This window comes from Melospiza melodia, chromosome 19 (genome assembly GCF_035770615.1).
Source record: "Melospiza melodia melodia isolate bMelMel2 chromosome 19, bMelMel2.pri, whole genome shotgun sequence".
NCBI classification, from domain to species: domain Eukaryota; kingdom Metazoa; phylum Chordata; class Aves; order Passeriformes; family Passerellidae; genus Melospiza; species Melospiza melodia.
The window spans coordinates 7,803,361-7,820,665 of record NC_086212.1 but is presented as its reverse complement, the minus strand read 5'-3'; the positions used below and the strand labels follow the sequence as shown (position 1 = coordinate 7,820,665).

Sequence of the window (17,305 nt, the reverse complement as noted above, 5' to 3'; positions counted from 1 at the left end):
TTATCTGAAACATGCCCTGGCCATTTGTCCCAAGAGTAGGCTGCACACTGCTCTGGATTTCCAGTGAACTGCAGTGAGGAGTAAGGGATGTCAGGAGAAGGGGTGATCTCTTATTTTCCTCACCTCTACATCCTGCCCTGTGTCTTTCTTTCAGTTCTGTTTTCTGTTTTGTTTCCACTTTCATATCAAGATTGCCAGGAACCAAAAAGGCAAATTAAATGCCTGCAGTTAAAATACATTTTTTAAAAAGGGAATCCAAAGGGGATTTTTATGGTTTCTTGTGTGGTTTTTTTTTTCTGTAAAAATCTGTGATTATATCTTGATCCTTCAGACTCTGAAACCTCAAACTCTGAACTGTCAGACAAAAATGCCCATGCTCATAACTCCCAACAGCTCTCTTCCAGCTTGTTAATTCTGATTTAAACTTTTTGTAAGTCACACAGCAAATACAACTCTTCAGGCTTGGCAGAGCTGTTTGCACACCACCAGTGCCCCACATCCTGCTCTCAGGGTGAGCTGGCAGCTCCTGTACCTGCTCAGTCATCACCTGGAGAGGCTGCAGGAGCAGGGAATCCTCACAGCCACTTAAAGGGTGGCTTTTGGGACAGACCTGGAGATGCTGGGATTGGGAACCCACAAAAGAGGTTTCTCTCTGCGGACACTGACAGGTGTGGGGTCAGGGCTGCCCTGAGGGAGCCACAGGGAAGGTTTGAAGCCAGATGTGTTCCTTGTCCTCATGACCTTACACTGGTGGGCAAGAGGAGTAATTCACCCTGTGCTGCTGGGCTGCCACACTATTGCAAAACCTTATTGCTTTGTGGAGCCTGGGACTCTGTCAGCTGCATGGGAATTAAGTTACTGTTTTGAATATGTACATGAGTCCTCCACTCTGTGACAGGCCTGTGCCCACAGGCTACACAAATACTGCCAAGCATCACTTTTACCATCCTCCCTAGGCTTTTTTCCTCCCCATTCATGGAACTGTAGGTGTCAAAAATACAGATTAGATATTAGGTGAACAATGGAGGAAATGTTCCATTATTCTAGGTTAGTGGCTTGTGAAATGAAGAAAAAAAAATCCCTTTTCCTCAGACTTGTGATTTCTTGTAATACCCGATAGAATGTATAAATCATTACAAAACAATACAGTTGAGAATGATTTTTATTTATTGCTGACAATTAGAATTTGGTCAAAGGGAGATTGTATTAATTATTTGAGGGAAGAGTCAAAACTGGGAGCTTAACAGAATGAGATTTGAAAATAGTGAAACTATTTCTATAAAGAAGGGGCTGAATTTTTTTCTTTTGTCAGGGGGTGGGAGGGAAGAGAAATACAATTGGAGACTAAATAGTTAAGCACCATGAAAGCAGACTTGATTCTATTGCAATGTAAGAGGTCATCAATTTTTGTGCAAAGTTCCTTTCTGTCACCCCTGTCCCTATACAGAGGAGAGTGTCTTGCTGTGTTAATGCTGAAATGGAAGGCTGATTCCATCACATTATGCAGGGGCTACTGCAATTGTTACAAATCCCTTAACATGTGAAAATTTGTCACAAGAGAAGTCTACTTGCAGCTGTAAGGGCCCAACCCTCCGAGGTGTGAACTCAAAAAATATTTTTGATCTCTCCCTCGGTGCCAGTCGTGCCAAACTGAAAAAAAAAAGAATAGAAAAAGAAAAAAAGAAATTTAGTTCAGGCTTGCATTGTCTTTTATGAGATTCCCAAGAAACAGAACTGCATTTACTTGAGACCCAGCCTTGTGTTTTGAGAATTACTTAGGGTTTGAGGCTTTGTGTAGACTAAGAAATGAGAAAGGACTTGAGGCTTCGTGTAGACTAAGAAATGAGAAAGGACAGAACCATCTTCCTTTATTCTTAAATGGAATTATGGAAAAGAGAGGTGCAATGTCACAGCTTCATCTTAGGGCTGGATGCAAATTTGGATAGTCAGCACAAACTCAGAATAGAAAATCTTTGATGTCAAAGGTCAGTGCTCTGTCCAAGTCATATCCATTTTGGCAATAATGATTTTTCTAATGGCCATTGTGCTTTGGCTTGTATCTACTTTTGGCCTAAATTGGTTTAGTCTTTTACTGGAACAATGTTTTCCTTTTTTTTATGGATTATTAAGTCCAAATAGTTCCACAGCCAAAGCAAGTCAGGCTGTTTTACCATAGAAGCAGCTTTAGGAAATGCAAACTATTACTCAACACTGAGCTGATCCATAAAGCAGCAGAGTGCAGAGGAAAAGAAAATAATAAAAATAACAAATTGCTTTTAGGTTTTGAAAAGGCAAGTTTTTTCTTGCTTTAAAGGAGAACAGAGCAACTTTCTGTTTGGGCTGAACCAAGGGGAGTGTCTGACTTGTTTGCTTTAGCCTAATTATCTTTGTAGTATCAGGGTATTGTATATGTAAATAAAACCAGAATGCCAAACTGTAGAATAAGCTGCAGAGAGACAAAAGAATTTGACAGGTGCATTTGCTTTCCCAGGAAAAAAGAATGTTAGCAGGTTTGAGTTGTTAAAGAATCTCTATGTGGAAGAAACACCACACGATTAAGGAATCACCACACGATGAAGGAATCGTATGGTGTCACTTTTGTTTTCAGAAGTAGAAAATATAAAAAAGACAAGCCAAGTGTGTTTTTTTCCTTCTGTGTGAGAAGTCAGATGTGCTGTTGGTGGTGCTGGAGGCAGTGAGGGATTGCTGCAGGTTGCACTTACTTGATCTTGACCTGCTGGTTCATGAGGGTGACGAACAGCACGCAGCGGCTGACGGGCTCCGGGAGGGGGTTGGCGTAGGAGATCTCCAGGGACACAGCTCTGTTCACCACAACCCTCCGGGGCACCTGAGGCACAAAACACCTTTCTGGTCACTCCCTGGCTTATGTTTCTGCTCCCTGGAGTCAGGATTCAGAGGAGCTGCAAGTGGCATTTAGCTGGCAAACATTAGCTTTCCTCAAGTTTGAAGCTGGATGTGACAAACATTAGCTTTCCTCATGTTTGAAGCTGGATGTGGCTCAGCTCCATAAGGCTGTCCAGCTGTCTGCAATATTTTGTGCATCATTTCAGTGAAATAGAGCTCTGGCTCTACACTAACATGTCCCATGAAACCTGTCTGATATTTTGGTTGCTGAATGGCTTTTTTTCTTTTTTGGCACATCATTGATTAGGATTGAAGTGCTAAAACAATATGAACTGGCTCTAGCACTGGTTAGAACTAAGGGTTTAAATTTGAATTTTGGCAGTGTTCTTCAAGGGCAACACAAGCACTTGCCAATACATGGATTGAAAACAAGGACTGTGGAACATAAGGCAGTGGCTTGTGACTGGGAAAAAAGAAGGTAACAGAGCTGTTCTGAAAAACAGGGCAGATTCAGGCCAAGGTTCAGAACTGGCCTCTTACATCCTTCCATTCTCAATTCAAGCAGGCAGAATTTTGGAACAACATCTGAAATGGCAGCCTAAATGTAATAAATTTATCTCCAGATTCTCATCTTAAGATCTGAGCTCCAGAAAGATCTTTTAGCTTCTGTTCAGAACATCAGGGAGAAAATTGTTCACCTTAATGATGATGTTTGTGTCCTCCAAAATGATTGTCTTCTCCACCAGCAGCTTCAGCCCCTGCGAGCGCATGACTTCACACAAAGCAGTCACTTGGATCCTTTTGTCAGTGGTCAGATATTTTCCATAATGAGTATAAGGGATCTTTACCCGGATATGCTTCCCTAGAATTCAGAGATATATTTAGGAACCATTACATTTCCAAAGCAAGCTAAAGAGAAAATAGTTACAGTGAGGGGTTTTGTTCATTACTGAAGAGAAAAAAGATGGCAGTGGAGTTTGTTTATATTTCCTTCTTGTGAGACTGATTGTGTATTTCCCTCTTCTGGTGATCCTTGCCTACTTTAACTCATTTGACCCTTACACTTTTGAATAGAAGACATTGGCCTGAAACTGAGGGAGTCTGCTTATCTGCATTTCACTGGATTCCTGACCTTTGTATTTCTTTTTATTAGAGGTATAACTATTTTAATCTATTCCCTCCTTATAACCTTTTTATTTTACCTCAGTCGAGAAGAAAGTTTGGGTCAAGTTTCACAGAGATCCTTTTCAAGTGACCTGGTCAGCTGCTCATTGTAGTCCTACAACTTTTCTGCTGTGTATGGGAAAAATGTTTATCTTTGTAGCTCCTGGGGATGAAAAAGATCTCTATAATAATTCCAATAGTCTTCACTCTTCAAAAGAGAGACAGAGTTTCACTGTAACTTTTAAGCTTTTTCCTAGTTGATTTCTTTTCATGTGTTGCCTGTTGGGTGCCAGAAGGCACACATCAGACTTTTTTTACTTGTTAAGAGTAAGATGTGTGCCTATGTAATAATCAGCACACACACACACACATGCACATATATATACATATAGAAACCATGATATACACACATAGTGCTGCTTCTGGAGCTGCAACATAAGTGTAGCCTCCTATGGAACATTTCATGAGACATCTACTTAATGCTTTAAGTAGTGCAAAATTTTCAGAAGAAAAAAAATAATGTAAAAAGTACTCATAAACAATGAGTAGCTGCACCAAAAGCTGATACAGGTATGATATGGATGCTTCTTCTTTCCAGTTGCCTTCCTGTGGCTGGGACCAGAGCTGTATTGGCTCCTTAAGGACATTAAAAGTTACCTTGTTTAGGACCAAGCTCCACAGCAGTGGCTGCCTTCAGGATCTCTGCCACTGCTCTCCTCGTGTACAGGATGGTGGAGGCACTCATGTCCACCCTGATGCTCTTGCGGTCCGAGGAGAGGTTGTTGAGGACCAGGACCAGGTTAATGTCCTTGCCAAAAACTGGAGGTTCAGCCAGCTTGAATTTCCCAGCAATGCCAGGGTTTCTCATTGTCTCTGAAGGTCTTCCCCCAGGAGAGTCTGTGTGTCCTTCTGTGACATTTACTCCCAATATCTTACTCAAGGCCTTTCTATAGACTCGTCTTTCCTCAGAAGAACCTGGTGGAAGCAGAGGACCAAGTAAAATTCTACTTTTGTTGCAAATGCACTTCCTCTCTGTAAAGGTTTTCAGACCAATACAGGCTATCAGCATCACTCAGAAATATGCAATACCTAAAAGCTCCCTGTATCTTCATTAAACTCCATTCAGGTTTTTCACAGGGGATATACCATGACAAGGTGAATAAATCACTAAAATGAAATATGATGCATTTGTATTTGTTTAGAAGGGAGATTTCTTTTTCTCTGGTCAGAACATGCAGTAATGTGCTAAGTGATACTCCGCTGATCTGATGGCAGCCAGCCTCTGTATTAAACATGGTTGCAGTAAAACACTGAGGAGTGAAACCCTGAGGGTTTGTTTGCCTTGGGTAGTAAAATGTATTTTATAGCCCTGTTTTGTGTATGCATTAAATTTTACACTTCTGTGGAAGGGACAAAAATATATTTTGTGTTGTCCCTTAATGAGGAAGCTACTGAATGCACAAACCCAGAAATATAGGACCCATTGTATTAAAAAAGTAATCTGAACACAATGGCAAAAATATTTTCTGAAGGCAGCGTAGAGATGTTTAAAGCAAGCAGGTTATCCATTCCCCAGCACCAAGGATTCAGTAGGCAATAAAAGGAGATAATTTGTGCTAATTCCTCTACCTTCTGGATATTTGTAGTTAGCAGTGACATCCACACGGCCATTGCTGCCCACAGCTTTGGTGCTGATGGACCTGCCAATGATTTCAGTATCACAATAAACTCTCTTCTTGCTTCCATCATTGTACACAATCCATCTGTTGCAGTCAGCGTTCACCTCTGAGTACACAAACAAGGTGTCGTAATCCAGGTTGACTTCACCCTCTTTGATGGCTAAGACAGATGCAGGGCCACACTGAAAAATTCCTAAAATGTAAAAAAAAAAATAGGTTAAACTTTTATTAGTTGTGCTCAGTTTGGAGAAGGACTCTTAGGTCAGACTGAGAGCTCAGGCTGTTACCTCTGCTTTGTTCTTGTGGAGTTGCATCTAAAACCTGCCACCCATTGTATGCCCTTCCCAGGTCTGGGCGAACGAACCAGCTTTCATTCCAGACATGATAATCCCTGGAGACAAAGAACAATGTCTAAAAAGAACAATAATATAGAGTAGTCATGCAAACTTCCAATTGGAGACGAGTAGTGAATTTAAAAAAAAATAAATTCTAAACTCTAAACTGAGGCACAAAATATCAAGTTACAGTACCTCTTTCAAAGGACAGATTTACTGTCTGCTTTTGAGGTATAGAGACCTCAGGGCAGGGAGGGAGAAAATAATGAAGCATGTTGTTTGTTTGTTTTCCAAATGGATGTCTGCAGTATTAATTTAGATGGTTGTATTACATTTTGCCCACTCAGTTGCTTTTGAACTACTGGTGTTTTTAGGTCTAGATTCTCTCTATTGTTGTTGATGAGATGGAAGAAATTATATTTACCATGTGGAATCCTTGCTGATATTAAGACTCCTTCCAGAGCTGTCATAGTACTTATCGATACTCAGGTTTCTATCCACGTCATGGGCAGAGTTAAAATTTGAAACCAAACGAGTTGGAATCCCCAAGCACCTCAAAACTGAAATACATTTTATAAAAAAAACAAACGAGCAAGAAATGCAACAGAACCCACGCAGCTTTGTGATTACAAATTACAAATTACAAGCTTCAATGGTTACAAATATCTGAGAAACGAAGTGTCTAAATAATTTGTGATTCTTCAGCATTAATGGTCTTCACAGTGTTGTTCCTTTTGTAGAAATGATTGTACAATTGCTTTGTAGTTTTGATAAAAGCAGAGGTCCCAACATTTCAGCCCAGCCCTGTATCCTGACAGCTTACCTGTGCACATGACACCCGCAAAAACCCAGCACTGTCCGTACTGGACAGGTCTGTAATTGTCCTGGCGCCATTTCTTGAGGATCACCACGCTGCCATCCCACCTGGAGGGGTTCTCATGCGAGTGGAAGCTCCCTTGCCACTTCCCCAGGAGCACTCCATTGTCGTTGTCATTTCCATTGATCTATCAGTGGGCAGAATGCACAAAGTGAATTGTCTGCACTGCACTGTATCTAGCTCATTTACTGCTCATGGCTGAGCCTCAGAGGTGCTTTCTGCTCACTCCTGTGGGGCTGGGGTTAAGTTTTCCATTCCTTACCATAGAACTGATGACTCTGCCCAAGTATTTGGGGTCTCCTCTTCGGGACACGTCCATGGCTGGGTCCTGACGGTAGTACAGGCTCAGATCAAGCATGGTGAGACAGATGTTTAGGAGGTCTTGAAACTGTCATCAGATAAAATACATTTTTAAGAAAATAGATGGTTTCACAAGCAGAATGAAAGGAGATTTTATTGCAGTTCCTCCCTTCTGAGACATCCCACCCCAAAGTTGAGAGCCACACTGTGAGCAAACCACAAGTAAGGCTACCCAGGTTGGTGCAGTTATTAAATAAACAGCAAATAATGATAAGATAAATGCTGTTGGAGACAAAATGAGAGTTCAAACAAATTCCTTGTGACTTACCTGTCCATAATACCACCCTCTTGCTTCAATGTACCTTGCATTGCCCACAAAGATTATTCCATTTTCATTTAGAACATATTCTTGTCTCTCGTTTTCATTGGACATGTAGACATCATCACCTGTAAACCAAGTTGGGAGGCTTAAAGCTGAGAATACCAGCAACCTTTCAGAAACATTTTTGTCCTGATTTAGCAAGGAGAAAACTTCTATTTGAAAAATAGAATTGTTACAGCTCCATGAAGAGGTGCAGTTCAGTGATAATGTCTGTTATTACATATGGCCAGGGAAGGTGTGGGAGGTGACAGAAGGATCCATAACATATTACTTAACTTTTTTCCCCTACTTTTAGTGTAGCCTTGTGTATTATCTAAATGTCCCCTGTCTGCACATTGTGTTTTTGTGAGGAAGATAGACAAAAGTCCAGGCTAGCTCATCACATTTTTCTGTCTTCTCAGGGTAGTTAGAAGTGGAACAGATTGAAAAAGATTTGGAAAGAATGACACAGATGACATTTTTCTCTTTTTTCCAGATGCATTTGTCTTATTTTAAGATTCCTAAATGAAGCAAATTCCTTTGCTTGCCTGATCCAAAGTCCTATGAGAAATATTATTAGGATAATCTGCTCAGCCATTCACTTGGAGTTCACTGTTTTTCCGAGTTTATGGCACAGTATTTAGCTGCTGTGAAAGTATTGGTTCCCACAGAGGTTTAGGTTGTTTTGGTTGCTCTTTAGGTAGCAATATCTGCTTAGCTCTGCTTTTAATTCCATAATATTTAAAGATACTTTCTGAAAGGTTCAGGATTGCAGGAAATACGTACAAAAAGATCAGCTTTTCTATTTTATTGAATCAACTTCTTTACTTTCCTATAGGAACTTCCCATCCTTCCCTTCCTGCAAATAAAGAAATTGCAGTTTATTTTAAAAATTGTATAATGTGATAGAAATCTATTTCTCTGGTTGCTGTCCACACTTTTTAAAAATAATATCATCACTGTTGATTCCTGAAGTTTTGGGGTAGCATGGACATGGAGACCTGTGTCCAGTTTCAGGTGCTGCACCTCAAGGTGTGGACCAGTTGGGAAAAGTGGGAGGAGCACTAAGAATGCTCAGCATTCCTGAAAATCTGAAGTATGAATTAACTCAGAATTATTTAAGGTAGGAAATAAATGGGGGCAAGGAATGGGGCAAACATTGTAATTAATTCCAGAAATTCTTGGGAAGAGGATGGGGCAGGGGGAAATAAAATCCTCTTCTTGGTGTCTATCACATGTAGGATGAGAAATTATATACTGAAGTCAAAGCAAGAAAGATTTGGTTAGTTAATAGGATAAAGATCTAATAGAAAGGCTTGTGCTTTATTGGAGGGAATTGCCAGGGGAGGTGCTGGAGCTTCCCTAATGGCTGGTCATTGAGAAGGAATTCAAGACCTCTCAGGAATGACCTAAGTGCTGAACTGAACCTCTCTTATAACCCTGGTGTGGGACTAGATGACTTTCTAAGATCCTTCTAGCTCTGTGATTTAATTATTCTGAGCAATCTAAATGTCCTTGTATAATCACTTGAAGAACATTTTTTTTCCTAAGGTTTATGTGCTCTCAATAAACCTTTATAGCTTACTAAACTAGATTTTTTTTTTGGTCCAGAATTTTTTTCTTGTATTAATTTATCCTGGTTACCCTTCACTGAACATGGTTTAATTCTTGTCATCTCATCCAATGGCATTAACATTTAAATCTGTATAACTATTTTCTCTTATACAGCTGAAGATTGCATTTTCCTTTTTCAGGGCCATTTCACTTTGTTGAAATGTGTTCACTGTGTTCACTTTTTTGTTCTCTGATTAACAAGGGCTTTCACATTCTTCATGATTTCCAGGTGATAAGTCTGTCACTGAAATCATTGTTATTTCTCCCTAGAGGTGTGGTCTTTTATTTCCTAATATAATATCTTATTTCTTCTCACCTTCTCCTCTCACTAAGGTCAGCCAGTTATTTCTGTGTGTTGTCCCAGCCCATCTGATCATGGAAAATGCTGTTTTGTGCCAAAGTCAGCGACAAACTATTTCATCTGAGTATTTTTTTCAGATTATACTTAAGGATCCACTCTGTAGTAGCTCTGCTCCAATCCAGTATTTTTTCTGTCATCTCTATAATGAATTAATTTCTGTATTCATCAGCTCAAGGATTAATCTCCCACCTGGAACCATATCTACAGACCAGATTTGCCATTTATCCTTTGCCAAGAAAATAAATTTCCCTTTCCCTTCTGCTATGACACTTACAATAGTGGTAACATACCCTCAAACTGAATCTGTTCCTGTTTTTCAGGACCAGGCAGCTATTGCACTCAGCAGAACTTATTCAGCAGCATCCTTCATTCAGCATTAAGGATACTCCCTTTTATCTGTCAGTAGCCAATGCATCATCTGGTAGATCTGGAGGACTCTTCCACAAAATCATTAGTTTGAAATTGCAATGGGCACAGCTTAATTTGTCTGTTTTCATCTGAGAAGAGTTTGGTCTCTTGTGTACCACAGCCACGCTGGTGTTCCAGCTCAGGAGCTGTCACATATTGCTGTCCCTGCAGTGTGGTTTTCGTCAATTACAACTCACACGCAAATTATTTTTCAGAGGTTTCTGGGGAAGTTTTTTCCCCTCAGGACTGTGCAGAGATGGTCTGAATTTCCTGAACATATTTGTGTAATTATTTCTGTCTTCCAGGACTTGCTGAGCTAATTAGCAGCTTTTTTCATCTTGGCTATTGACGCATTTCTTAGTGGCTCTTGACTAACATATGGTCATGGAAAAAAAATAGTGGATGATTATGGCTACTTTTCTCCCATAGCTCTTTACTCACTGGGATGGCTAGGAGTTCTCTTAGCACCAGGGTGTCACGTTTTCAGGCTAATCCAGGTTTCTAGACTATTGCATAGTTGCAAAATATGAGGTTAGAAATTTGCAGCCTCAACATATTGCAGGAGAAGTGCGGAAAAGAAAAGTTGGAGCAACAAGAGATGTCCATTTTCAACCCAAGAGAAGAGCATGGGAATTGGACAGGAGCCAGCTGTGTGTGCTTGTGGCCCAGAATGCCAACCACATCCTGGGCTGCACCAGCAGGGGTGGGCTGCAGGGTGAGGGAGGGGATTCTCCCCCTTGACTTTGTGAGACACCACCTGGGACAGTGCATCCAGTTCTGGGCTTCTCTGCACAAGGGAGATGTGGAGCTGTTGGAGCCTCCAGAGGAGGCCACAGAGCTGCTCTGAGCTCTGGAGCCAGGCTGGGAGAGCTGGGGATGTTCATTCTGGGGAAGGCAAGGCTCCAGGGAAAGCTCATTGTGGCCTTCCAGTGCCTAAAGGGCTTATAAAAAGTCCATGCTTTACATGGACTGAGAGTGCTAGGACAAGGGGGAGCTGTTATAACGTAAAAAGGGGGAGATTCAGATTAGCAGTTAGGAAGAAATTCTTTAGCAGAGGGCAGTGATGCACTGGAAGAATTCGCCCAGAGAAGGCCTTGTCTCCAGAAAAAGTGATCTGCTCAGTTCTGAAGAGCCTGTAATACAACCCCATATAGCACATTGTGTTGGGGTACCAAGGGGGTGGCAGCAGTAAAACAGCCTGTGATACAGCCCCATATAGCACATTGTGTTGGGGTACCAAGGGGGTGGCAGCAGATTTTTAATGCAGTGAAACCAGGCCTCTGAGCACAGGGCTGAGATTGCAGCCTCTGGTGACCCAAAGAGAGACAGCCTGAGGGAGCAGCTCTGTGCAGGCAGGAAAGCAACAAGGTCAGCTGTGCCCAAGAGCAAAGGCATTGGCACCTACCTGGGCACCAGGGGTTGAAGAGTAGCACAAACTGGCCCAGGTATCTGGAGAAGATCTTGTTGCCTGCGGTGACGCGGAGGGTGAGGTTGTAGCGCCCGATGACGGCGTTGGGCGGGCTGGAAATGGTGAAGTTCATGGCTGCAGAGTCACTGGGTCCCTGGGCAGCACTCCAGCCGCTGCCCCCCGCCTCAGAGAGGCCAAATGCTGCCCTGGTGCGATGGGACTCCGAGGGGGATGGCCCTGCCAGAGAGAAAGAGTCACTGGTTTCCATCCCAGAGCGTGGTTTCACCATTTGTGGTGGTGTTTGCAGGGGTGCCAGGATGAGGGAAGAGATGAGAATCTTGACTCCATGTTTCAGAAGGCTGATTTATTATTTTATTATATATATTATATTAAAAGAAAATGATATATTAAAACTATACTAATAGAATAGAAGAAAGGATTTCATCAGTAGGCTAGCAAAGAATGGAATAATAATAAAATCTGGTGACTGCTCACAGCCTTGACACAGTTGGCTGTAATTGGTCATCAAGTAAAAACAATTTCACATGCTGGGTGAACAATTCCAAAGCAGCAAAACATGAAGAAGCTGAAGCTTCCCAGCTTCTCAGGAGAAAAGATCCTAATGAAAGGATTTTTCATAAAATAAACATATTTTCGTAAAATAAACGAACATTAACCTCACACTTGAAATTGAGCACATTGGGGTGCGGGAAGCACTAAAAATACAGGCAGAAAAATCATATGTCTAAATAAAATAAGGAGAGAACTACAAGGAGTAAAGATTAGAGCTCTCTGAGGACATGGATCAGCTATGGGAGTGTTACCTATTTCAGTGACAAACCCCAGGCTCTCCCCATTCTGCTTCGGCCTGTTGAAGTACAGGGTGATATTGAAGGGCTGTCCTCGCCTCACGGTCAGCTCGGTGTTGGCATATCTGTCAGTGTGGTGGTTGGCTGCATTCACTGATGGTTGCCAGCTGATGTGTGTTGGGGTCAGGTCTATAAAACACAAGAAAACTCATGAAGAAGCAGCTGGCATGAGGTCATTTGCTGTTTAGTGGCAGGGTGAGGTTACTAAGAGCAATTACCTTTTGTGGGAGGAAGTACAACTAAAAAGCAGATGCCCCATTAAATTAAGTCTATTGGTCAATAATGGAAATAGTTCCTTGGGTATTGTTAAAGAGCCCTCATACAGAGCACTTATGTACTTCCTTTACAGGGTTGGATGCTCTCTTACCACTTGACTTAAAAAGAAATTTACAGGATCAAATTGGTGTCATTTCACAATCAGCACCAAAGAAAGCATCCTGTAGCCCCTCTCTGTTTTCAAAATACGTATTTTTAGGGTCACAGGAATGGCGATTAGAACATCTTACTTTTCCTGCTTAGATTCTGATGCCATTTGGCCTAGATGCAAGGAGAAATGCATAGTGAGAGATCATCTGTCTTATATAGATGAACAAGAGGTATTTGAGGACATGCTGAGCTTTTGACAAATCAATCCATCTGTCTGAATCCAGCTCTGTTCAAACTCCAGCTGGACCACTGGAGTTCCTGTTCTAGCAGGCAGTAATTTCATGTCATAGAAGAATTTCTTGCAGTGTGCTTGGAGTTCTCTGATATTGTGTCCTCCTGCACATATGCTGTTATTATGGTCTGTGGTTTAAAACCCATAAAGTGGTTCCTGACACCTCAAATGCTGAACTGCCTTGCTGGTAAGCAAATATGAATATGATATTCCTTGCAAGATTGTTTTTCCTTCCCTGTTTTCTTGCCAGGCTCAAACCTGAGCAGCTATGCTGTCTTTGGGAATGCTGAGAAGCACATTCTGTGTTTATATCTGCCCTGTGTTTATATCTGCCCTGGGAGACTCTACAAAATACACCTGGAGCATTGTGTTCCAAGTTTTGGCAAATGCTCAGGGCAAGTACCTTGGTGAAGGCTCTTCCAAGTAATTTTTATTAAAATATCATAAGTGCAATGAGGGTGAGGGTGGGGGAGTGGGGACAGGATGGGGACACAAGACCACCACGATTTTAAAGGGAAATCAGAGGAAAACAATAATAACAACAAAAAGAATAGAATGGAAAGGAGGGATTAATGCCTATGCAATATTATTGTAGGGATCTTCAAACAAGCTTCTAGGTCTATACCACAGAGCTTATCAGTGAAATACTAAGTCAGATCTGAAACAATATATCTGCATATTAAACTACAATTTAATTCTTGAAGATGAGGTAAAACTAATTTTGCAAAAAAGTGTTCTAATGAAATTCAAGGAAGATTTTTTTTCTGGTAGTTTAGGACCACAAAAAGGTAATGTGAGAAAGTACTGATAGGCTAAAAAGGAAAATTTTTACCATGAATGTATGGGTCAACAGCAAACTGCAGTTAGCTGCTGCTTGCCCTGCAAAGCTGATTTGGAAATGTTTTTTCCACCATTAAATGAGAAAGAACCCTGCTTTGCAATTGCCCACCTCAATAATCATCTTCATTTAAAACTTGAAAAAAGCAGAGATGCTCTCAGTTGCTATTTTCCTTTGTTAGGATTTTAATGTATTTTTCAATTCCCATCTATAGGTTCCATGCTCACAGCTTCATTAGAATGGATTACACAAATTTTGTCAATACCAAGCATAACACATATCTTACAAAGCATTTAAAAAATGGTGCCTTTTCAAGTAATTAAAATTTCTTTACTCCTCCATGTCCCAATATCCTCTGTTTAACTCAAAAATTATTCTCAACCAAGTCTTAATAATAACAACATTAAAACTTTGAAAACGAAGTGCAAGACCAAATGACAATATAAAATTACTTTCAGATAAGAAATCTGAGCAGATACCTACAGGGCATGAATCCTGAGGAAACAGCCCTGAGTAAATATCTGCTGAAGGGAAGCAAATGACTTGCAGAACTCACCTGCCATTCCCTCAGCTTATTTGAATTGCATACAACTTCTACTTTGCTCTTCAAGGATGTCCAAGTCACATCAATCATAAAAAGGAAAAACCCAGCAATCTTTTCGTGCTGTCAGCTGAAATTTGAGAGAAGGGAGAGGTACTTAGCAGTTGTTATTAATACCTGTAAAGTTGTCAAATGAATTAACTGGTTCCTATAATATATGTCTGTCTAATGCCAGAGTTCCTACTCAACGTGGGTGTAATTATGGGAGGAGATACCAAAATTATTTACTCAGAGGAAATGCATGCTCTTGAATCCCAAGAGAAGAAGAACTTCCTACAGAGATAATAGGTGTGCCATGAATAAGTTATCTTTAAGGATGAGGAAATGGGGAGCGTGGTGGGACGTAAAAGCTGTCTGAAGGAAAAAGAAGCATTTCCTGATGACTTAACTTCCAAGTTGGTTAATGTCACTTCTGGGTTTATCCAATACCTGTGGGTTGGTTTCAGAGGGGTTTTTTTTGGTCTAATATTATCTCCAATACCCTCTGACAAATAAAATTATAAGCTCCCACTAGAAACAAGTATCTGTTTACCTGTTAAGTTAGCTCCATATATCAGTATTTCCCAAAAGTTTTATTTCAAAAAGAACTCACAAACTGATAACCTTGAGTACTTTTTGTCAGCATAAACTTTAAGCCTGTCTACTTTAACAACCATGACTTTTTGGATTTATGAATACATTTATTTTTGGTGTTGTACCATCACTTTGTAAAAGAGTATGAATAATAAAACTATGTAGTTTTGAAGAGGATTACCTGCTTAAGATTCTGCAGCCTCACTGATCATGTTTTATCACTCAGTATAGACTTAAAAATAAATTAATCTGAATTCTGAGTTACAGAGAAAGAAAACCCAGCTGAAATAGCGAAAGTTAAGCTCCAGCAGCTGTTTCTAAGGTTGTTTTTACAAGACAGGCTTTTGTACCTTTTTGAGAAATGTTGCTTTCCTATTACAAAGACCAAAATATGACAGCCATGCCAGCCCTATCCCAGAGCCTTTCCCAGCAGGCAGCAGCACACCTGGCACAGCACATCCCCACTTACATTATAATTCAGCGGTTCTTCCTTCCCTTGGAAGTTTCCAGGATGTTCAGGCTGCCAAAGCTTCTTCCGGGAATCACCTCAAATGGGGTTTGATTGCTGTCCAGAGCTACTTCAGTTGGTCTTTTTCTCTTTTCCTTAATTCATATTCCTTGGAAACCATAAGAGCCACAAGCCTCTGATGTTGCCCGGTCTTCACACAGGGCCCCAGTGACAAACCGCATCGACCAGTTCCTAAGTTCAGGCGCTGGGTACTTACAGTGATTGCCTCAGATGTTACACATTGCTCCCACTGGCATTTGGCTGTTTCCTTTCTTCTTCCTCGCTGCTCACACACACGTAATTAAGTCTCAGAGCACTTTTTCTGTCCTGGCTGTAACCACCTCCTTGGCCTCTGCAGGCACGCCCACAGTGGTGCTGCCGAGCCACCAGAGCCTCTCTAAGCCTGGCCTACATCCCAAACTGGCACCTGCCAGTCTCACCTTCACCACAGCAAAGCAGCAGCAGCTGCTGTTGCAATCCCTTTGGAATGCAGCAGTCATGGTTCCTAAGTGACTAATAGCTGAACATTGTCACAGGTGTTTTTCCTAGCTCAATTCCACCCACCTGCCATCCAAAATGGTTCAAAATACTTTGTCCTTCTTTTCCCGCTGTATCTGAGTCTTGGATTTGCAGTTCAGTTTGCTAACTTTCAGAGAAAAACTTTTCAATTTTATTTATCTCCTTTATAATTTTGTCTACTGTTCATATCCCCAGAGTAACTAAATCCACCTTACAATTGTCTTGTTGGTACTTTTTTGCTACAAAGAAGAAAGCAATTTAAATTCCACAAAAAACTCCCATTGCAGAATCTCCTCCTTAAGTCTCTATTGAAGTTGTCTTCTACTCACACTCATTAACTTCATGTGCAGGGAGTGTTGCTGAGGAGGGTCTGATTTAAAGGTTTCTCTCATTTCTGCTTGTGCAATTCACTTGACTTTAGCACAATTTGAGTGTTTCAAACACAGAAGAGATGGAAAAAGAATTAATTTAGTGTATATCTGCATTCTAAACTCAAGGCTGTGCTTGAGCTTGAACTTCTACTGTGGTTTACTGCTGCCCAGAGGAGGCCATCAAGATGATCAGAGGGATGGAGCTCCTCTCCTGTGAGGAAATCTGATGGAATTGGGTTTCTTCATCCTGGAAAAGAGAATTTGGGTGATCTAATTGTGGCCTGCCAGTACCTGAAGGGAGCCTACCAGGAAGATGGAGAGAGTCTTGTTAAAAGGGCGTGGAGTGACAGGATAAGGGGGAATGGCTTCGAACTGACACAGACTAGGTTTAGATTGGATATTAGGGAAAAAAAATCTTCCCTGTGAGGGTGCTGAGGCCCTGGCACAGGTTGCCCAGAGGAGCTGAGGCTGCCTCATCCCTGGAATTGTTCAAGGCCAGGTTGAATGGGGCTCTGAGAAACCTGGTCTGGTGAAATTGTCCCTGCCCACAACAGGGGGATTGGAACCAGATTATCTTTGGGGTCCCTTAGAAGCCAAGCTGTTCTGTGAATCTGTGATTTGCACAATGAGAGCTCTTGACTCGCCTTGAGGAACACCAGGAGAAAAGAGGAGGAACCACTGTGGGCTCCTTGCACAGCCTGTCTGTAGCTCACCCCATCTAAAATCCAGTGTGGTCTCACACTGGCATCCTGTGATGGCAGCAGGAAACAGGGGGGCTGCAGGTGCCCTGCTCCAGCAATTCTGCTGGCTACAAGGACAAAAGGACTTTATAACCAGTCTGCTCTTGTGTTCCTGAACAATGAGAAGCCCTTGTGACGGGTCACAGTACCCTGTTCAGTGTGGTGGAGGCTGGGGCACAGAATTAAGGTTTTATTGCTTCCTGGCCCAACAGTGCCAAAGCAGCAGCTTGTCTTTCCATCCACTTTACCTACACAG

General features: G+C 41.5%; 1 protein-coding gene across 1 annotated transcript; it reads right to left on the bottom strand.

Moving 5' to 3' along the window:
* Positions 1–1,149: 1,149 nt before the first annotated feature.
* On the bottom strand, positions 1,150–15,751 carry LOC134426751 (protein-glutamine gamma-glutamyltransferase 6-like). The gene is made up of 14 exons (XM_063171989.1): positions 15,381–15,751; positions 14,294–14,408; positions 12,197–12,370; positions 11,370–11,609; positions 7,549–7,667; positions 7,183–7,308; positions 6,867–7,047; positions 6,468–6,603; positions 5,996–6,099; positions 5,659–5,901; positions 4,687–5,004; positions 3,564–3,727; positions 2,724–2,848; positions 1,150–1,650 (listed from the first exon to the last, which is right to left on the bottom strand). The coding sequence occupies exons 2-14, from the start codon at positions 14,298–14,300 to the stop codon at positions 1,500–1,502; spliced, it is 2,088 nt and encodes a 695-aa protein (XP_063028059.1). The 5' UTR covers positions 14,301–14,408; positions 15,381–15,751; the 3' UTR covers positions 1,150–1,499.
* Between the last annotated feature and the right edge of the window lie 1,554 nt (positions 15,752–17,305).

Bases quoted from the DNA above. Each gene is read 5' to 3' on its own strand.
- LOC134426751 (XM_063171989.1), bottom strand. The intron at 6,604-6,866 runs GTAAGCTGTCAG...AATGTATTTCAG, and splicing joins TGCGGGTGTCATGTGCACAG to TTTTGAGGTGCTTGGGGATT. The intron at 6,100-6,467 runs GTAAATATAATT...CTTTGTCTCCAG, and splicing joins ATCAGCAAGGATTCCACATG to GGATTATCATGTCTGGAATG.